Genomic DNA, 22,393 nt, shown 5'->3' on the forward strand with positions numbered 1-22,393 from the left:
AGAGAAATGGTGTTGACAAATATGCAAGCAAAAATGGTCAAAAAGGCATGAAATTGGAGCAGTTTTATTAATGTTATTATTGATATGAAATGGCACTATCCCTAACCTAATGATGCTAAGTGGTTGATTGAAATTTGAATGAATGAATGTCTCCTTGTGGTGGGCGGCGGCGTTCTTCTGAGCCAGTTGGTTAAATGGTTGACTCGCTCTCTGCAGTCCAATTCAGAAGTCTTACGAATATGATGGCGCGTTCCCACCAAACCAACCTTGGTAATGGTGTTGGTAATCTTTGACCTCAAAAGATTAACAAAGATACACACACGTTTTGGATGAGCCTTCCAGCAAGATCAAGATGCTATGCTATTCACTGTTGTAGGCTGGACTCCCCCTTTTCCTTGTTTCACACACCTATTTATTTAGAATTATTATTGTGTTTCGAAAGAATTAATCTTCCCATCACTCCCTATTCACTATTCACACACCACTCTATGAGGAAAAAAAAACTGTCAAGTATAGAGTATGAAGATGAATAGTGACTGATGTATAACAAAGCCTAGATAATTATACTATAGCGGATTGGTTTTGAAGCCAAAAATTATCAAATCAAGAAATTATCAATATCAAAAAATGAGAAGATGGACATGAAAGAAGCCAAAAACTCAGAATAGTCACTGGCAAATTTCCCTAATAGCTACTATCTATTTGTTTGGATGTGACAATGCGATAGAACCAAAATATTGTATACAAAGTATTAATATCCATCCACGAGTCTAGGTCCTCTTGGATATATACCATTACTGGAGAGAGGATTGCTGGAGGCAAGGGAAGAAAAAACATTGAACTACAAACTTTAGAATGAAATTTAATTGCTATGAAAATCTTCGTAGCATAAATAATAAGTTAGAGCAATTAAGAAAGAATGAAGACGTAGTTGAAAAATAAGAGAAACTGGGAAATGACAATGGGGGGTAATCCAAGTTGGGGCGGGAGTCAAGGGTGGATCCTAGTGGAGAGGAGAAGGGTTGGGACAGGAGGGATATGATCATTGGAGGGGAAGGTCGTTGGTGAGTAAGAGAATGCGATGAGAGAAAAAGAGTGTTCATTGACAACCATTTGATTGAAGCGATGAAATAACACTTTTCACCATGGGATCTATTCTGCATAACAAAAGCAAAAGTTGAAAACCCTGGTCCCTAGTCTAATGTAAGTGAACAATGCGATAATTGGGCAAGGAAACAAGTATCAATGAACGTAAATATTTCACATTGCACAGATAAAATCGTTAAAAACAATTAAATACTACTACTAGAGCTTCCAATCTAAATCAAGTATCTCTTAGGATCTTAATAGTTTAAGATTTTAGTTGCATCAGGATCCTCTCAGCCTTTTGAGATCCTAAATCAAAACAGATAGGGATTTTGTGACAATGGTTTTGAGCAACATGTTACATGTTATGGAAGCAACCAGCTTAAGGAGAAAAATCACTGGGCTTGTTTAACCATAAATCATATCACACTGCATGATTTTCTACAACCAATAGTTTCAACGATGAGTAACCTGAATCAAGTATTTATAGAATACAGCAAATACAATACTCATCCACCCCGGGCTTCCCTTCTAGTGGCATCATGAAGTAGCTCAATGTCGACTCCCTCCGGAGGTAGTTGAACATATCTCACAACTGACCCCCTGATGAAACAGTTCCTCACTGAAAGCTGCCCAGCCACGCAGCAAAAATTATTATTTAACTCACCTACAGATTTTATAAGATCGCCCAGAACAAAACGAGAAGTAATATATACTTACAGAACCTCAATAAATTACTTATGTAAATAAGTCTTTTTTGGCACAATAAAACTAAATGGGTCTAGTTTTCCAATTAATCATATTCCAATGAACTTGGTGTGTACGTAATTATAATTTCAGAAGCCAATTCAAATCTTTCTCTGCACTTTTCCCCAAAGTTAAGAAGTTCAAATCATTCCAAATGCAATAAAATATTAACTCTCAAGTCCCAATTCTCAGCTCTTGAAAAGCTTGCACATATGGATACTGGTCTTAAAGGCTTCGGGGGTTCAAAATAAAAAAATAAAAATTCTTTTAACAGCCAACAGTTATTAAAAGAAAAAGGTTAAAACTTTCTTTGGAGGGCTAAATAGTCTAAACAGTTCCTGGATGCAAATAGGATGATTCATTTAGTATACCAAATTACTGCTGGATGAAAGAACAGGTAATAATTCAACTTCTTAAATCAAGACCCTTGAACCTTGATTAGTGTGTTGATGGAAAGATAACAGCTTTAGAATATGAAAACTTGAAGGATTATAAGTAATCTGACTAGCCATACTTTTCATTTGGAAAAAAAAAGGCGCACTATTTTCAGACCTCCAAATAAGGAGAAATTAGAAGCCAAAGCACTCACTTCAGGTACAGAAAAGGGCTTGGTGATTTACAAGGAGTTGTATGAGCTGTTCTTAATGACTCAGTGTCAAGGCTAACTCCTCCCACCAATATTCTCATTATTGTCTTTACAAAACCCATGGATCTTCAATTACTGTTGTCAGACTGAGCAAAAAAAATATTATTGGAACATTTGTTCTTGTGTGTTGGGGTAGTTTTTTTTTTTTTTTTGGGGGGGGAGAGGATATCTATAAACTCAAGACTTATCATATTACATCCATAACTCCCCATACAGGAAGACAGGAAGACATCACTCTCATGGATATCCAACTACGATTAACTAAAAGTAAAAATAAGCTTTTGCAAAAAGCAATAAATGAAAGAAAACCTTTTAAAAGTTGCAAGTAGCTCTAAAAGAGCCCACCACTAGAAGTTAACCCACAAAACATAAAATCTTCATTCAGGCTCGCTCAAATATGGGCCCTACATCCCTTTTCTCCATTTACTTCACTTTTCATATTTACTACTGCCAAAACAAGTACCAAAGCCCAGATTATTAGATCAGACACCAGACTACCCCCTTATTTGCAACTACGATCATAAAAAATAACCTTCCATCATTTGAAGAATCAGCATATATTATCTCAGAACAACACAAATATCAAAACACAATCTTTCTTTTTAGGGTTAATTACACTTTGCCCCCTTGAACTTTCACTCAATTCACAATGTGCCTCCGAAACTACTAATTGCATCAAAGTGGACCCTCAAACTTTCAAAACTTCCCAATCCCCCCCTTTCGTCTACCGGCAGTGTTAAATCTAATGGAAATTCACTGCTTCATCTAATTTATTATCATTGACCATATAAAATATAAAATAATATATGTTATCAATTAATAATAAATTATTAATCATTAACCATATATAAAATTATTTTATACCTAAGTTGCAAGCAAGTATGAATAATCTATGTACACAATGAAATTATTTGATATTCATTAACCATGTATAAATTAATAAAAAAATTATTTAATGATTTATGATTTATTATTATTTGATAGCATATATTATTTTATATTTTATATAGTCAATGATAATAAATTAGATGAAAATTACATCTTTGCAGTGAATGTTATGCACATGAACAGCACGTGCAGTGAATTTCCGTTAGATTTAACACTGCTCGTAGACAGAAATGAGGGAATTAGGAAGTTTTGAAAGTTCAAGGGTCTACTTTGATGCAATTAGTAGTTTTAGAAGTACATTGTGAATTGAGTGAAAGTTCGAGGGGTAAAGAGTAATTAACCCTTTTTTTTATTGGCACCGGGTGTCCAGGAACAGCGTCCCAAATAATCCCGGGGGTACACCTACCCTCGACAAGGAGTTTTCAGCAAGTACACCTCGCATAATTCAAGGGAGAAAATTCCCACGTCCGATGGACCCTAGAGATTGTTTGCATCCAGGGGGATTTAAACCTTAGACCTGGCAAGCATACCCCCAAACTCAAGGCCTTTACCACTTGAGCCTACCCCTAAGGGTTTCAAAACACAATCTTAGCAGTATAGGAACATAAACTGCCGAAATTCCCAATCCATATTTTCAAACTACAATTGTATACTGCCTAACTGCTACCAGTAAACCCGCTGGCATTTAAAATGCAACTAGTCCGACCAAGACCATACAATAACAAAGACTCATAATTTAAAAACACTACACCACATATCAGTTAGAAGAATATATTTCCTAAAAAAAAAATTAGAAGAATATATGCATGCATAGATTGACCCACAGAATCATAAAAGTGTAATAAACCCTAGATCATGAAAACACTAAAGCATAGAAAATTGAAAAAAGAAAAAAGAATGAGAAATACCATGTGGGGATACTTGTCCTGATCGACAACCCTAGTGTTCTCGAGCTTGATGTTGAGGTATTGATCAACGGAGTGTAGAGTCCCCCTGATTGCAAGGTCATTCTTCAACTCCACCGTCACTTCTCGCCCCACCAAGTCCTTGAAGTACGAGAAGAACAACTGCAACCAGAAAAATTAAATCCACATGAATGACTCGGGAAAGAAGAAGAAGAAGAAGAAGAAGAATTTGAGAGAAATGGAGAGGGACATCAGAAAATTGGATACTGGAAATAATAAAACAAAAACGGAATTAAGAAAAAGCAAAACCAACAGAGAAAGAAAGAAGTGAATAAAGAAAATGTCTACCATATTTTCTTCGAAGTGAGAGAGAGAGAGAGAGAGAGAGAGAGAGATTTGGACTTGGATTTGGTGTGTATGCTGGAGGGGAAGTCCGGTGGCGGAGTCGAGGTTTCTACTACACTTGTAGCTGAGAAAAGAGCGAAGGGACCGAGAGGGAAATACACCTAAAAATTAAATTCTTTAAAAAAAAACTACTAAGATATGATATATTTATTAGAGTGGTGCTACACAAAAGTTTCACATTTTATATACTATTTAAAAATATATAATTTTATTTTTTTATTCTCATATTTTATGAAAGAAATATGAAGATAAAATGATACAATTATATATTTTTAAGTAATGTGCAGAATACGAAACTTATGTTTAGAATTTTTCTATTTATTATTATTGAATTGTTTTTTATTAAATAATTTAGTTACTGACATCACCAATATGCATATAGGGTTGGTCATTTTGCATTTATAATCTTCATCTAAATGCAAGGAACTATTAGAAATACGTGTTTTCTCTCATTTCTGGAGTGCTCTAGCGAGGAGGAAGAACATCCTTCACTCTGGTGGAAGGTTTTTTTGCCAAGGACAATTTTTGAGAGAAGAGAAATAGAATTCTGGAACTGAGCTTCACACAAGAATAGTTAAACCGTGCTTGGGTACAAGATGACAGAAGAAATAGCTGAATTATGGAACAAACTCTTACTAGAGGAAGAAAAGGATGAAATTGTTATTACGGGAAAGGATATTAAGGAAACTATGGATAAATGTAAGCTTTGTTTAGTGGGGAAAGTAATAGCAGATAAGAAGATAAATAGAAAGGCCTTCAAAAATACTATGCTTAAGATTTAGAAATTTTGTATTGGCACCAAGATCATAGAAGTGGGTGAGAATCTTTACATATTTGAATTCCAATATGAAACAGAATTAAATAGGATATGGGAGGGCCAGCCATGGATGTTGACAGGAATTTGCTATGTTTAAAAAAAAATTGAGGGTTACACTCCACCAAATGAAATGACTTTTACTCATACTAAACTGTGGGTTCAACTACATAACTTACATTTGGGATGCATGAACAATGAAGTTGGGAGTAGAATTGGATCCTCAAATTGTACTGTTTTAAAGGTGGATGTTGACATAAATGAAAATTGTTGGGAAGATGGTTAAGAGTTCTTATTGAAGTGGACTTGATGAAACCATTGGCAAGAGGGAAAGTGATGGAGTTGTTAGGCCACAGAGGTTTTGTACAATTCAAATATGAAAAACTCCCTAAGTTTTGATTTACTTGTGGAGTAATTAAACATGCTTCTAGTGGTTGTATTGGTCAAAATACTAAATTAGATACATCCAAGCAGACTCGTACAAATCAGTATGGAACATGGCATAGGGTTACTAACTCAAGAATAAGTCCAACTAGTTCAAGCTATGGTAGTAGCCCAGACAGACAATTTACAAGCATCACTATGTCCAGTTCTGAAGGCCAGGAAAAATGGGGAAAAAGTCTTATACAAATTGGCAGTATACTACGCGAGGAAGGAAGTAAGCTTTGGCTGCAGCTCTCACCACATAAAGACATGAAGGAGAGCAAGACATAATCACAAGTGCAGCAAGTTTTACCTATGTTAGCTCTGGATATGGAAAACAACATAATGAACACACCTGATACAGATTCCACACCAGAGTTGATGGCTAATACTATGGAGGGCACAATAGATCAATATCAGCATAGTATATCACAACAAATTTCTAAGACTACTGTAAATAAATGGAAGAGGAGGGCAAGGGGACAGGTTAATGTTGAGATGGTACCTACCATTCCTTATGCCACAAGGAAAAGGAAAATAGATGATGAAAATATTTTCTTTGCTTTGGAGAATAATCAAGATGCTAGGGGAAAAAAATCAGCTATGGCAACTGCAATGAATATATCGAAAGAGGCTATTAATTAGCCCTACCGAGAGAAATTAGGTTTCTAAGTTGGAACTACCGAGGGCTTAGCAACCCTCGGACAGTTAGGGATCTTAGCCTAACCCTCGAATAGTTAGGGATCTTAGCCTTTTAGTTAAGACCCATCAACCTAGCATCTTGTTTCTTATGGAAACCAAGATGCATAAGAATAAACTAGAGGTTATCAAAAACAGGTTGGGTTTCAAAGGTTTATTTTCAGTTGAAGGAGTAGGAGTGAGTGGAGGACTGGCTTTGTTTTGGAAGGAAGATGTCAATCTCATAATCTAGACTTATTCACAGAGGCATATTAACTCATGGATTGATAAAAAAAAAAAAAAACTTCTCTTAGATGATGACATGTTTCTATGGTCACTCTCAAACAGAAAATAGGGACCGAGGGTGGAGTATTTTGAGACACATTAAACTTCAACATCCCAAAAGGTGGCTGTGTATACGAGATTTCAACGAGATCCTATATCAAAGTGAGAAGTATGGAGGGGCTACAAGAGAAGAAAAATATATGAAAACATTCAGAAAGGTGTTACAAGATTGCAAGCTAACTGATTTGGGTTCAATAAAAGGCAAGTACACATGGGCTAATAATAGATCAGACCAATCCTTTACTAAGGAGAGACTTGATAGAGCAATTGCAAATTCTGAATGGTATGCAACATTTGGTGGAGGAGAGGTGCAAGTGATGGCTATTTCTATATCTGATCATTGTCCTATTTTGATGTCACTAGGCCAACAATATAATATGGCAAACAAAACCACTCAATTGAGAAGATATGAAGATAGATGGTCAACCTTTTCTGATTGTGAAGATGTGATAAGGAAGACATGGCAGCAAGTGAGAGGAAATTCAGGTGGATTGCAAAATATATAGGAAAAACTAGAGAGTTGCATGAGTGAATTAAGGAGATGGAGCTACAAAAAAGAATGTGAGGCAAAAGGTTGCTTACTTCAAAAAACCAAGATATTGCAACAAATGCAGTAAACACACACTACAGACTCAGTATAGCGGATGAAATAGATTCAACAAGAAAGAGATTATTTGGTTGAAATGAACCATTTAAAATAGAAACAAAGAGCTAAGGTGACATGGCTACACCAAGGGGATCAAAACACAAAATATTATCATCTATGTGCAACTAAAAAAAAGAAGAGAAACACAATTCTGCAAATCATGGATGAGAATGGTGTAAGCATATCAGACACTGAACAAATGGGGAAGGCTTTTACTTAGTTCTATAAGGGCTTGTTTACAACCTCTAAGCCTGCTAACATTGAGACTTCTCAATGCAACTGGAAGGAAAGTCACCCAACAAATGAATGACAGATTATTGTTACCTTTCAACAAAGAGGAAATCAAAGAGGCACTTTTCCAAATGGATCCCTACAAAGCTCCAGGCCTAGATGGTTATGGAGCCTTTTTTATCAAATATATTGGCCAGTAGTGGGAGATGGGTTCTGTGAGGCTATCCTATCCTTTTTAAACTCTGAGCAAGATATGTCAACAATTAACTATACATACCTAGTGATGATACCAAAGTACAACAATCCAAAAAATATCACAAAGTACAGACCTATAAGTCTCTGTAATGTGCTTTACAAAATTATTACAAAAGTGTTGGTCAATAGATTGAAGAAAATTATGTCTGCCATCATTTCACAAAACCAGTCCTTTGTTCCAAGAAGACTAATTTCAGATAATATTTTGACTACATATGAGACACTTCACACAATGAGAATAAAGATACATGGAAAAAAAAGGTTATATGGTAATGAAATTGGACATGAGCAAGGCCTATGATAGAGTAGAGTGAATTTTTCTTAAAGAAGCAATGCTCAAAATGAGGTTTGATACAAAGTGGACTGACTTAATTCAAACGTGTATCACATCATCTTCATTCTCAGTTTTACTTGATGGGGTGCCTCAAGATGTGTTTAAACCCTCAAGAGGATTAAGACAAGGATGTCCATTATCTCTTTTTTTATTCATTATTTGTGATGAAGCCTTAACTGCCAAATTGAAACAAGCAGAACATAAAGGTCTCATTTAGGAGTTCCAATGGCCAGGGGAAAAATAAGGATGAATCATGTATTTTTTAAGGATGACAGCCTACTATTTTGCAAGGCATCTATGCAAGAATGGGCTGGATTAAATCAAATTTTATATGGTTATGAGAAGGCATCTGGGCAACAACTAAACAGAGAGAAAACATCATTATTTTTCAGTACAAACACTAAGCAATAACAAGGAATTACATCATGGAGATAGCTGGTTTAAGAGCCTCCTCTAACTTGGAAAAATATTTGGGATTGCCATCTTTAATTGGAAGGTCAAAAGGTAGAGAATTTCAAAGCATAGTTGAAAGGGTCAGTAGAAGAATTGAGAATTGGAAGAACAAATTCCTTTCACATGTTGGCAAGGAGATTCTAATTAAGGTATCATTCAGGCCATTCCAACATATAGCATGGGTGTGTTTTCTTTACCAAAGGTATTATGTAATAAACTAAATGCTTTGATGGCAAATTTCTAGTGGAGATCTCAAGAAAACTCTTCAAAAATTCATTGAAAAATTTGGGCAGCCTAAGCATGAGCAAAACAGAAGGAGGAATGAGATTTAGGGATTTGGTGAGCTTCAATCTAGCTCTTCTGGCTAAACAAGTATGGAGAATATTCACGAATTCAACATCACTTGCAGCCAGAATATTGAAGGCAAACTACTTTCCTAACTCCTCTATTCTACATGCTAAATTAGGATCAAGACCCTCCTTTGCTTGGAGAAGCATATTTTTAGCAATTGATATAATAAAGGAATGATGCATATGGAGAGTTGCAAATGGACAAAAAAATTAAAGTGTGGAAGGATAAATGGATTCCAAGACCTAGGATATGCAGCATTCAGTCACCAATGAAAGTTTTAACAGAAAATGTAAGAGTTGTAGAATTAATTGATCAAAACAGTGGGTGATGGAACATGCAACTTCTAAAATATGCTTTCAATGAGGAAGAGGTAAAAGAGATACTGAAAATACATGTTTCACAGAATGTTAGTGAAGATAAATTGGTGTGAAAAGGTACATCAAATGGGGACTTCTCAGTTAGAAGTGCATATCACCTGTATAATCAGCAACAAAGAAGTAAGATAGGGGAATTCTCAACAAAAGGGGACCAAAGAGACTTATGGAAACATATATGGAAGTTACAAACAAGAAATTCTGTTAAAGTTTTCTTATGGCGTGCAAGTAAAGATGCTTTACCTACAAAACAAAAACTATATAAAAAGAAGATCACAATAGATCCATCATGCCCCATTTGTTAGAATGCAAGTGAAACCCCAACACATATTCTTTGGTCATGCCCATCTGCACAAGATGTATGGAGTTTATCCTAAGTTATATACGGTATACAAGACTAATGCAAGAAAAGTTACATACGATGTACCCTACTTGAAAAGAATCAAAGTCAATTAGATTGGAGGGACATAAATTTCTCATTCTTGGAGTTATTTGTAATAATTTTACATTAATTTGTAATATTTTAAAATTTTTATTTATAAACTTTATTTAGGTATTGTAATACTTTAGATGTAAACTTTATTTATTTTTAGTTTGAAATGGATATATTTTTTATGGAAAGCCATTTCTGAGCCCATAGGTTGTTAAAACAACCCTTCTAAACATTTTTGGGCTTCAAACAATATTTTGAGCTCATTGAGGTCCACCGGTGCCCGGATAGGCATGGCAACTACCCCCCCGCCCCCCACAAATCAAAAAAACCGGTCAGGCATGACCACCCACCTTCATATAGCAAGGCCAGGAGGCAGGGCCGAAAACCTGGCCCCCAGCCCAAGCGGATGCAGGGCTAGGAAGATCAGCTACCCACGTCGTATAGGGCATGTAGCAGCCCTAAATAAGGTGGAGTTATCTTCATTGGTCCTGCCCTACTCAATTTCCCAACACCTCCTCCCTTGATGTTGCTCCTTTGGAAGTTGGAAGAGCTACTTGTTTTGACATGACCAGCACTTATTTTGTAACGGGTTGCTCAAACAGTTAGGGGGAAAAAATAAATAAATAAATAAGACACACAGCATGGCAACCAAACACACAGCAGTAATCCAAAAATAAAACTGAGGTTAAATACACGAAAAAAGTGGAACTAAAAGACAAAAAATAAAAAAGGAGCATTACAGAGTTTGAGCAAGGAGGGGGAGGAAGTGGAAGTGGCAAACTACAAAAGGAGGCATACACATTAGGAGCTAAAATGGGACAACAAATGAACATCTCAATTTACATTCGCTTACAGATATGAAAACCGAAAGCTAGCAAATTGTTTCTAATCCCTAGTCAACGTTATTGTCATTTTCTTTCTTTCTTTGGCTACAAAGAATTGTGGAAACCTGCTAACTATAGTCTTTGCTTCACCCGCCTACCATTCACGTCGCCGCCATCGAGGATAGCTTCATTCCCATGCCTGCACACAATGACAGAGTGTTCGCTAACTCTAGCCACATACTCCAAGAGTTCTGTCAGGACAGAGGGGCAGCTCTGCTTTAAGTATTCAAAACCATCTGTCTGCATCACAGCTGTCAAAAAAAAAAAAAAAAATGATAACGATCAGCAGCAGCCAAATATTCAGAGAAAATTTCCAAAACAGTACAAGAATAATCACCAAAATACTTTGGAAAACCAATTGATTATATCTAAATTCCTAAAATGTCCCCATTGATCGAGGCAAGTCACACACTTAAAATCAAATCAAATTTTAACAAAAATAGAGAGTTACAGCGTCTTTTTTCAGCAATCAACTACGACGTTAAGGGTAGTAGCTCACCTAGAAAGAAGTCTAAAGGGGGACATTGTGAAAACATGATAACAAAGGATTAGGGTGGAGTTTTTGGGCAGAGTTTTAGTTCTACGGGAAGCAAGGGGTTGGAGCCGGACTTGGTGTATTTTGAGTTGTTTTTCACAAGCTTTTGGGTTATTAGGGGGTTTTCTATTATGAGTAAGGTGTTTTCTTATATACATTCAATGTACTTGGTTACTCATTTTTTATTTATAAATATAATATTTTTACTTATAAAAAAAATTTTCCTAAAATGTCTCCAAGAACATTAAAACACTGTTCTTGGATTATGTTCACAGCACTAGAAAAGCCTCTGATTTTTCCATTCTGTAACCGTAATTTGACATCAAATCCATTCCATACCTTTCCTTTTGAAACTCCAGATCACTAGTCCTTATCTCTCCTCCCCACCACAAAACTCTAACCCTAACAATCTAAAACCCCAAAATCCATTGCTTCCAAAAGAATTCTGCAATTATAGAACATCTTTTTTTTTATAAGTAAAAGAAAGATATTATATATATGAATGAAATAGACATAGTCCTTGTACACAAGAAGTATACATAAGAACTCCTAGCTACATTCTAAAAACGGTAAAATAAAAACAAAAATTCCTGAACATTATCCCCATGTAATACAATAGTGGAAAACCAACACATTAGAGTATGGAGAAAAAAATTCTTCAACAAGGTCATTGAGCGTTCCTTATCTTCAAAGCAACGTGCATTCCTTTCCGTCCAAATACACCACATAATACACGACGGAATCATCTTCCATACTGCTACCACTTGATAGCTGCCTTGCATGTTTAGCCAACAACCCAACAAATCCACCACCCTCATAGGCATAACCCAAGCAACATCAAACCTTAGAAAGATTTCATCTCACAACACCCTTGTTAACTCATAGTGTAATAATATATGGTCCACAGATTCTCCATTCTTTTGACACATGTAACACCAATCCAACACTACACAACCTCTTTTTCTCAAATTTTATGTTGTCAATATCTTCCCAAGAGCAGCACTCCATACAAAAAAAGCTACTTTCGAATGCACACGGGACCTCCAAATACTCTTACAAGGAAACTGAATACTACCAAGTTGTGTTGTTAAGATGTTATAATACGTCTTCACTGTGCATATCTTGTGATTATTAAACCGTCACTACAAACTATCTCGTTGTGCCGTAGGAAAGTCCATCGAGTATAATAAGCTGAAAAATTCTGAAACTATAGGTAATTCCCAATCATGGAAATCCCTAATAAAAAGAACATTCCATTGCAGCACACCATGAGAGTATACACGCACATCCGCCACTAAAGCTTCCCCGTTAACTGCAATGCGATATAAGGCTGAAAAAGCCCTTTCCAATGCATAATCTCCACACCACACATCTCGCCAAAATCTAATACAAACGCCCTCACCAACTACAAAGCGTATTTGATTTACAAAACCTGGCCATCCCTTCCTTGTGTACTTCCATAAACTCACACCATACCTCCCTCTCACTTCTTTAGAGCACCAACCACCCCAATCGACCCTATATCTAGCATCAATAGTTTCCTTCCACAATGATCTCCTCTCCAGGTGATATCTCCAAAGCCATTTTCCCAATAAAGCTTTATTAAAAATTATCAGGTTACACACTCCCAACCCCCCATTCACAACTGAGGCACATACAGTTTTCCATCTAACAAGATGGAACTTCTTCTCCTCCCCCATGCCTCCCCATAAAAATGCCCTGAAGAGTTTCTCCACTCTGTTCATCACTCCTACAGGCATAGGAAACAAAGATAGAAAATATGTAGGGAGGTTAGTGAGTGTACTCTTGATAAGGGTGAGGCGACCCCATTTTGATAAATACACCCGTTTCCCAACCAGTCAGCTTTTTCTCTATCCTCTCCACTACTCCATCCCATATAGCTCTTTCAAGGCTCTATTCTTGAAAGTTGCTCCCAGCGGGAGGCCCAGATATTTCATTAGGAGCGAGGATACCTTATAATCCAAAAGGCTTGCCAAACCTAGGATATTAGAGACCTCACCCACAAGAACCATCTCAGACCTGGCCAAATTCACTTTTAACCCTAACACTGCTTCAAAGCAAAGTAGCAAAGCTCGTAAAGTTTGGATCTGGCTACTAGTCGCTTCACAAAATACTAACGTGTCATCTGCAAAAAGAAGATGTGAAATGATAATGGAACCACCAGAACCATTGCCCACCTGAAATCCCGATAAGAAACCTCCCCCAACAACAGCCAACACCATCCTACTTAAAACCTCCATAACTATAACAAATAGAAGAGGAGATAGAGGATCTCCCAGCCGCAATCCCCGCGAACTGTCAAAAAAACCAACAGGTGTGCCATTAACCAGAACCGAGAACCGAGCGGTTGAAATACAATGACGCGTCCATGCAATCCACCTATCTCCAAAACCAGTTCTCTCAAGCAAATATAAGAGAAAATCACAATTCACACGATCGTATGCCTTCTCCATGTCAAGCTTGCACAGAACACCTAAACCTCCCTCTCGTAATCTGTAGTCCAAACACTCATTTGCAATGAGTACTGAATCAAGGATTTGTCTCCCTTGAATGAAGGCGTTCTGAGACTTGGAGATAATATGTTTCAACACCGGACTAAGCCGGTTAGCAAGTACCTTCGAAATAATCTTGTAAATGCTACTAACCAAACTTATAGGCCGAAAGTCTTCAATAGATGATGCCCCACGTTTCTTGGGAATGAGTGCAATAAAGGTCGCATTCAGTGACTTTTCAAACTTTTGGAAAGAATGAAATTCATTGAAAACCTGCACAACATCACCTTTTACTATGTCCCAATAGGTTTGAAAGAAACCCATTGTAAACCAATCCGGTCCCCGCGCTTTATCCTTAGCCATACCCGAAATGACCTTATAAATCTCTTCTTCACCAAAAGGTCTCTCCAACACACTTACACTATGAGGGTCAATTGCCTCAAAATGCAAAGCATCAAGCTTTGGCCTCCAAGGAACCAATTCTGAGAGAAGGATCTCATAGTACTGAAATATATGGTTTTCTAGCTCGGGTGGAGAAGCTAGTACCTGAGACCCTGATTTAAGAGACTCAATAGCATTGTTACGCCTATGCGAATTGGCCACTTTGTGAAAGAACTTCGTACACCTATCACCTTCTTTCAACCAAAGAGTCCTAGATTTTTGACGCCATGAAGTCTCCTCTGACAACAAAACCCTCTCCAGATTTGCCATAACCATGCCCTTCCTCAATGCCACATCTTCCGAATTATCTCCCAAGAACTCTCTCTTCTAAGTCTTGCAGTTCCTCCATCAGTGTACCCTTCTGATTGTCAATGTGACCAAACACCTCCAAATTCCACTTCCTCAAGTCTTGTTTAAGATCCTTCAATTTGCCTGCAAGAATGTAACTAAGGGTACCAATAAACTGATACGAAGTCCACCAAGCGCGTACCATCTCTACAAACCCATCCGTTGTAAGCCACATGTTTTCAAACTTGAAATATTTGTGCCCCCTGTGAATACCCCCACAATTCAAAAGGATAGGAAAATTATCTAAACTTACTCGAGCTAGTCGTTTCTGACTTACTTCCGGATATTTAGCTTCCCACGAGGGAGATACCAGGAATCTATCTAATCTCGACCAAACCCGTCCATTTGACCAAGTGAACTCTCCTCCTGCCAGAGGGAGATCCATGAGATCTAGATAAAAAATGAACTCATTGAATTCCTCCATAGCCATAGAATGTCGACAATGCCCTGATCGCTCACTAGGAAAGCGAATAGTGTTAAAATCACCCCCCATGCACCATGGCACATCCCATAAGGAGTATAAACCCGCCAACTCCTCCCACATCCTCTCCTAACCCTATCCACGTTAGGACCATAAGAGCCTGCAAATGCCCATTCCCATCCATCTATCACATTTTTAAATAGAGTTGCAACCGAAAACTCTCCAATACACTCCTCAATCATCTCAACCATTCTTTTATCCCACATAAGTAACTCCACCTAAGACTCCCACCGAGGCCAAATAAGTCCATCCCACATACGAGCACCCCCATAAACTTCTCACAATTTTTCTATCAATGTGTCGCAATTTTGTTTCTTGCATACACACTACATCCCCCTTCCACAGCCGCAATAACGATTTAATACTACCGCGTTTATTGCAATCGTTGAGCCTCCGAACATTCCATGATATAATCTTGGGCTTCATAATAAAACTATGTTGCCCCTCCCTCTCGATCTATCCCTTTCACCACTCCCTTCTTTCACATCATAATTAACAGAACACGTTAACTTTTTAAGTTCCCTATCATGCTTTGAAGCTGATTTCAAATGGCTATCCTCAAGAGCTACAAGGAGAGCCTTAAATTGTTCTTCATAGCCTCTAAACGAAATCTCAATGACAGCTTGAATATCTTCTACTTTCTTGAAAACCCACTTTGACGAACCACTCCCATATTTAGAACTGGGAGGGAGTGTACACAAAGGAGTTAGACTGGCCCCCTCCTCATCTGCAGGATTAAAGACAGCCAACTCTGAGCCACACACTAAATCTAGTTTCCCACTAACAGGGACAGCCAAATTTAACTTTACAGCCCCATCCCCCACCTTATTCTCTTCAAAAGATACCATCTCCAGTGATAGAGGGTTTATCGGAGACGCAAGTATCGGGATAGACACAGCTGATTGCACAGGGCTCACCACTGTGCCTTCCATCCCCCCACACGACAAAAACTGTGAATTTCCCAAAAACAACCCACGACTCAGCGACAGTAGCTCACCCAAAAACCCATCTTCTACTAACGAGATTGACCCAGAGGCTGCATGTGGCCCTTCGACCACCACGCACGGTTGGGTCTGTGCACTCCCTGACGACAACCCACCTTGCGACGACAGAGGATCAGCCCTCACGATCTCCACCGCAACAACATCCTCTGCGATCTCGCCATCCTCCAAAACTCTCCGCCTGAAAGACTCTACCGGCACACCTTCAAGCTCGACCGCGACCGACAATTCTTTCTGTGCTGGTGGGAAGACAGGCACGGCACTCCAACTATTTCAGTCTCCAGCTGCTTAGCCCGCCAGGTTGTTATTTTTGGGCCTACGGCTTGGCCTAGAGCCAAGCCCATATCAGCCGACGAGCCTTTACCAAAACCAGGCTCAGGTTTCTCGAAGCCCACCAACGGGCCCAACTCTACCCCCGAATCACGGCCCAAACCATTCTCTTTACTAACACCCGAAACACAGCCCATACCCACTCTCAATACCTCCTTGCCTTTAACGCAACGTTTTAACCAATCTATTTCCTCTAATAAATTCCTAACTTTTTTCTCCATCTCCCCCAGCACCCATAAAATGTTTTCCTGATTTGGCCCCAACAGTACACTTCCGTGCACGATCTCTGCACTTCCCACGCCTAGTAACCCAGCACTCACTGCTCGAACCTAGCCCTTCTGTGTTTGGAGTGCTTGAATGTACGACTGCGCCCCAACTGCCATCCACGAAGGAGCACCACCACCACCCCTAACCATCTTCGGGTTCCCATCCTGAACCATACCACCTCTGTTTCTCACACTCGAAACAGAGGAAGGAGGACTGAGCTCCTTAAGAGTAACACCAAAGTTCCTCCACCCCTCTCCCTTCCTTCCTTCCTTCCTTCCGGCACCAATAGCATACCTCTCCTCTTTTCATGCCCAAATTCTGAAATGCAGATAAAATAGCCATTGTTGTTACAACCTCTCCTCACCATTAAAACATTATTTCCCTTTCTACGAGTTCTCAGGAACTCTACAGGGCCCAAAGTAGTTGCACACTCCCTAACCATTGAACCCAACCATCCCAGGGCTTCATGGTCCAAAGAAATGTATTTCACCCTACGGCGGCTGCTCTCAGTGATTCTCCACCACTTATCATTCTCCTTTTTGAACTCAAAAACTTTTTGATCAATAACCACCTCTCTGCACAACCCCATCCCAACCAACCAACACAATAACTCAACATGGACTAATACCCTAATCACCACAATACGTTGTTGCCATTAACACAGCACTACCAACAGCAAGCAGAAAATAAAAAATAAAAAAAGGAGGAAGAAGAAATGTACGGAGAGAAAACTTTTTTAATGAGTTGGAGAAGCTGATAATATACTATAGAACATCAAGACCTCAATCTTTTCACCATAACTATAATCACTTATTCTAAAAAACTCAAGTTGCTGCTATTCTAAATTACATTTGATTTCTTGAGATCTTCCTTCTTCTTCTTCTTCTTCTTTTTTTTTTTTTGTGATGACCACCCCACAGTAGAGCTTGTAGGACTCACCCATGAAACCTAAACCCCTGAGGAGACTAGCACCAACCCACCGCCATAACCTCCCACTTAAATCGCAGTTTGATCCCAGTTCAGGTAGGGCTGGGCAGCGGGTGGGATTTTCTACAACACTGCTCTAACGTTTAGCCAAAGAAAAAGGGGATGTGGCAGCTGACAAGTGTACGGTAGTGCCAAAAGAAGGTTCTAAATTCTTCACAGTTAGTGCAGTAAGATATATATAGAAAAATGGGGGAACAGGTGACTAAAAAAATAGAAATGGGGGACAACTTGGAGATTAATACCAAGTTCAGGTAGCAACGCAAACAAAAAATGCACTGCCTATTCAAAACATGCACGCCATTGATTTTTTCATTCCTGAAAATTCCAACTACCAGTTCAGCCTTTTATTTGATGTTGAAATTCAAGAAACCAACTTGGTTTTTTATTTTTTATAACTTATAAAAAAAATAAAAAATAAAAAAAAAACAAGAGTATTCTCTATCCAACATTTTAAAACTTACAGACAATTTTCTCCAACAAGAGAAGAATGATGCAGGAAGCCAAAAGCCATTTTTATATTACTATTTTCACTAACTTAAAGAGTCATGAGCATTTTCATAATTTCCACCGTGGAAAATGAGCTACAATTTTTTCCTACTAGATCTCTTTCTTTGGATTCTATCATGTTATTGCCATTTTCATTGTGGGTTATGCCGGTTATTTGGTCCTCTTAATAATCAAAGCCTATCAAGTCCACTTATTAGGTAAAGCGTTTGTCGTCGTGCTATATAGATAAAACTTTCCTATTGAAGGGAAAGTATCTTTCCTTTATTTTTTTTGCAAGATAAAATTTTATAAAATCAAGTACACAGGCATTGCCCAAGTACACGGTATTCAAGGAAGAGTATCTTAAATTTCAAAACAACAAAGTATTCTTTGAGACTCGTGACTTGTGAGATGTTCCCCAAAGTATGATGCCAAGGAAATCATTGGTATAATCTAGGAAATATAAGGGCAATGTCCAGAGGCTTTTCTTATTAGCTATGATTCAATCATTTTTCTCTTTTAATTTCCGACAACTCCTCCAACCTTCAAACCTCATAATTCCACCTTTAATTTTCACTCGAATAATAAAAACTCTAGTCCATTTCCCATTAATGAGCACCCAAACCAAACAGATAAAATAAGAATAACATTCTCAGGTTAGTGCTCACAACACAAAAACAGCCTCTACTTTTTCGCCCTCTCCCACCATAAGTTGACGCCAAATCCTTTCCCTTACCTTCCCTTTTTATTTCAAATTCCTTAGTCTTACCTATCTCTTTTCCACCACAGAACTCTAGTCCTAATCATCAAAAACCCTGAAAACACACCGACACCATAAGCATCAAATCGCTGCTGTCCTTACTGACAAAGTAGGAGCTCTGGATGTTTTTCTTCTTTTTTTTCTTATTATAAATACTGGTTTTTTACAATTCTTCATTTATAAATTTCCAAGAACAATAAGAAAGAAAAAACTCACCTTTCAGATTTTCAAGCATTGCAACAAATTTGAGACACACAGCTTTCAGCTGGAAACAGTGATGCTGCTCCGCCAAAGCTAATGTCGTTGCTACTGTGTTTATTGCAACACCTTCACAAAGTTTGGCCTCACATAGCACCCTGAGTCTTTCAAGGCCATACCGATCAGCTGCTGCAAGCAGATGCTGAGCCATCAAAGTAGAAGCCCATTTTGAATTCAAACCAGTAAGTTCTTGCATGTCAGGTAGAGAGTCCCAGTATATAAAATGAAGCAAAGTCTGCATCGGCAAGCAAGTCAAAGCAGGAATTAAATTGTGTCTGCATCATTGACCAACCCAATAATGGGGCTTTGTAAGGGGTGCTATATTATCTTTGTCTAGTGAAGAGTCAAATGGATGCTGCAAAAAAGGTAATGCGCATCCATGCCTCGTAAAAACAACAAGTAGATGGAAATATTGGAAAATTATTATTATGGAAAATAACAATAGTGCAAACAGTCATTACTGGCAGTTTAACAGAGTGTACAGCCACATTCACACCTAAGCAACATTGACTAATACATAAAATGGACCCAAAATAGTAGAGTATTTTTTTGAACCTTAAAAACAGGAGCCTCCATGTCTTCAACTTTTATACACTGGGTATTCTGGTCCCTCATTGGACCAACAAGTTGAGCCCTAAACACAGGTGAACGAGCTGCAAGTACCAACTTATGCGCTGCAAACGTTTCCCCATCAACTTCAAAATTCACATCCGTTCCCTTTCCACTTTCTAGTAGTTTCCCAAAATGTTGACCAATACTAGAAGGTGGTGGTGCAATGGAGTAAATCTTAGGCCCCTCTGTATATGATCTCACAACACCAACGCTACAGTGAACCGAAAGGCAATCATCTTTGAGGTAGTCGGATGTCTCTAGAGCAGTTCTTTTGAAAAACCGCTTGTAACCCCTGCAGCATCCAACAAAGAAACCCATTATACAGTACTTTCCACTTAACCAACCAAAATCAGTTCCATTACATCAAACAGTGTACAGGTGCAATGTAGAAACCTAAAATGAATAATCGTTGGCTTTTAATATACTCCTGCCTAGCTCAAAATAAATCTAAACACAAAATTTTTATAAGAAAACTACTTTTTCACAAGTAATCCTTCATGAAATAAGACATCCATCCAATGAATTATAAATAAGCGTTAAAGGTTCGGCATATGTACTCCAAAAATTCAATGAATTAGGAAAGCTATCTTGTGGTACCATTTATAGCAAAAAATGGCATAATAAGAAAGTCAAGTCCATTTGATCTAATATGTTTGCTGAACCATTGTCTGCATCCTAGGCTCTCTAGAAGTTTCTGACTCCAATAATAGATGATCATTGCTTTATACCTTATAACGATTCGTCAATCTTATGTTTATGGTATGTCTAAGTGGCGGAAAAGAAAGAAAATTCATGTAAGTATTAATTGGGAAAATTGCCCCTGTAGGCAACTCCAAATATTTGGTATAAAGACTTTTTCGGAGTCATATAATGTGTATAATGTTCGAAGAAAAACTACATCGTTGCACTAACAAGAAGAGATTCTGTCACTAACAATTTTATTTGGAAAAATGAAAACGACGCCAATACAACTCATAACCTACAAAATTAATTCAGCAAACCACCCACTTCGACATCTCAACATCATTAAAGAAATCCCAAAGACGAAAAAGAAGAATCGTATTTATTCCTTAAGCTTGGTAATTGCTCGTTCACAACATATTTTTAATTACGAAAAATTCTAGACATAAGCCTCACACCCTACACAATCTATGAGCCAAAATACACAGCTTGCAATATTTGAACACGAGACTCATCATCAATCATCATCATCGTCATCATCATTATGACGATGATCAAGAAATCTAAAATTAGAAAAACCTACCACATGCTACCACGATATTTGAGCGTATAGGGTCCACTGTCCGGAGTCCTCCCGAAGTGGGTGTGCACCTTGTGCCTCTCCTTGCCGCTCTGGTCGAAGAGCGTCAATTCGAAGAGCGCCCTAACGTCGGTCCCTTCGCTGGCCAGCGCGATGAAGAGAGAAACGTAAGCGGCATTGTCTTCAACGCTCTTCCCATCGGGGTAGAAATAGATCGCCCACGAGTAGCCGCCGACGACGAAGGTATCGGAGGCCATATACTTCCCGATTCCCATCCCCTTGGAGAGCGAGTACCCCGAGATCTTGAACTGGTGAGAGCCGTTCACGGTCTCGGTTATGGACGTCGATGTCGTAGTGGAAGGCGAAGGAGAAGAAGAGGAAGAAGAATAAGAAAAAGACGGCCTGGAATTGGGGCTTTCTCTAAGAACCTTTCCCATCCCCAAGCCACGAGAATCGGATCCAAAAAAATAAAACCTAGTATCAAAAACTGAAGAAATACAAAGGGAAGGGATCTAGTGGCTGGCGAGGGAAATTGAGGGGGCGGGGAATGAATTAGACTATTGCTTAGACTCGGTGCAGCCGGGAAATTTTCTCGGGAAAGTGAATGTTTGGTGAGAAAATCACGGGAAATTTTCCCGAAGCTGAGAATTTCGTGGGTTTTTTTTTTTTTTTCTTTTTTAGAAGAATTTCGTGGGTATTTAACAATCCGTCTAGGTACAGGCGTTTTGACGGACACGAAACCGACATGGCAGGTGCTTTTTTTATAAAAGAAATAAAAATAAACAAAATAAAATAAAATAAACACAAAGAGAAGAAGGAGAAACATCTGCTTAGCAAAAATTTGATTCCAATCTCAACATCGTTCCGACTCCAAGTCAGAGGTTTTGTTTTAAAAAAATCGGAGTAGGGCCGACTGTACCTCTGATTTCGACACCGACTTTCTATACTTTTATCATATATATTTTATATAACTATAATTTATATAACTAATTGTAATACTAATCTATAATAATATTTAATACTAAATTACTTATGTACTAATGTATAAAGACTAATTGTAATACTAATATATGATAACATTTAATACTAATGTACAAATATTAATTTATAAATTTATAATAACATATTATACTAATGTATAGTACTAGTTATTTTTTATTTATTTATTGACAATTACATATTATTATACTATACTATTACATGTTATTAAGAGCA

The 22,393-nt window shown here is 38.0% G+C and overlaps 2 protein-coding genes across 2 annotated transcripts; both read right to left on the reverse strand.

Annotated features, from left to right (window-relative positions):
* Positions 1 to 1,468: 1,468 nt before the first annotated feature.
* On the reverse strand, positions 1,469 to 4,795 carry LOC121259447 (sm-like protein LSM2). Its single transcript, XM_041161042.1, has 3 exons — positions 4,621 to 4,795; positions 4,276 to 4,434; positions 1,469 to 1,715 (listed from the first exon to the last, which is right to left on the reverse strand). The coding sequence occupies exons 1-3, from the start codon at positions 4,621 to 4,623 to the stop codon at positions 1,596 to 1,598; spliced, it is 282 nt and encodes a 93-aa protein (XP_041016976.1). The 5' UTR covers positions 4,624 to 4,795; the 3' UTR covers positions 1,469 to 1,595.
* A 6,014-nt stretch (positions 4,796 to 10,809) lies between these two features.
* Positions 10,810 to 21,905, reverse strand: LOC121259446 (BTB/POZ and MATH domain-containing protein 2-like). Its single transcript, XM_041161041.1, has 4 exons — positions 21,182 to 21,905; positions 19,861 to 20,209; positions 19,264 to 19,540; positions 10,810 to 11,149 (listed from the first exon to the last, which is right to left on the reverse strand). Exons 1-4 carry the CDS (start codon positions 21,613 to 21,615, stop codon positions 10,971 to 10,973), a joined length of 1,239 nt encoding a protein of 412 aa, XP_041016975.1. The 5' UTR covers positions 21,616 to 21,905; the 3' UTR covers positions 10,810 to 10,970.
* Between the last annotated feature and the right edge of the window lie 488 nt (positions 21,906 to 22,393).

The sequence above is a fragment of the Juglans microcarpa x Juglans regia genome, chromosome 4D, assembly GCF_004785595.1.
Source record: "Juglans microcarpa x Juglans regia isolate MS1-56 chromosome 4D, Jm3101_v1.0, whole genome shotgun sequence".
Classification (NCBI taxonomy): domain Eukaryota; kingdom Viridiplantae; phylum Streptophyta; class Magnoliopsida; order Fagales; family Juglandaceae; genus Juglans; species Juglans microcarpa x Juglans regia.

Bases quoted from the DNA above. Each gene is read 5' to 3' on its own strand.
- LOC121259447 (XM_041161042.1), bottom strand. The intron at 1,716-4,275 runs GTATTTCTCATT...GTGGCTGGGCAG, and splicing joins AGGACAAGTATCCCCACATG to CTTTCAGTGAGGAACTGTTT.
- LOC121259446 (XM_041161041.1), bottom strand. From the start codon at position 21,615: ATGGGAAAGGTTCTTAGAGAAAGCCCCAATTCCAGGCCGTCTTTTTCT. The intron at 19,541-19,860 runs GTTCAAAAAAAT...TTGCCGATGCAG, and splicing joins TGGAGGCTCCTGTTTTTAAG to ACTTTGCTTCATTTTATATA. The intron at 11,150-19,263 runs GTGAGTTTTTTC...TTTTTTTGACAG, and splicing joins AATGCTTGAAAATCTGAAAG to CTGTGATGCAGACAGATGGT.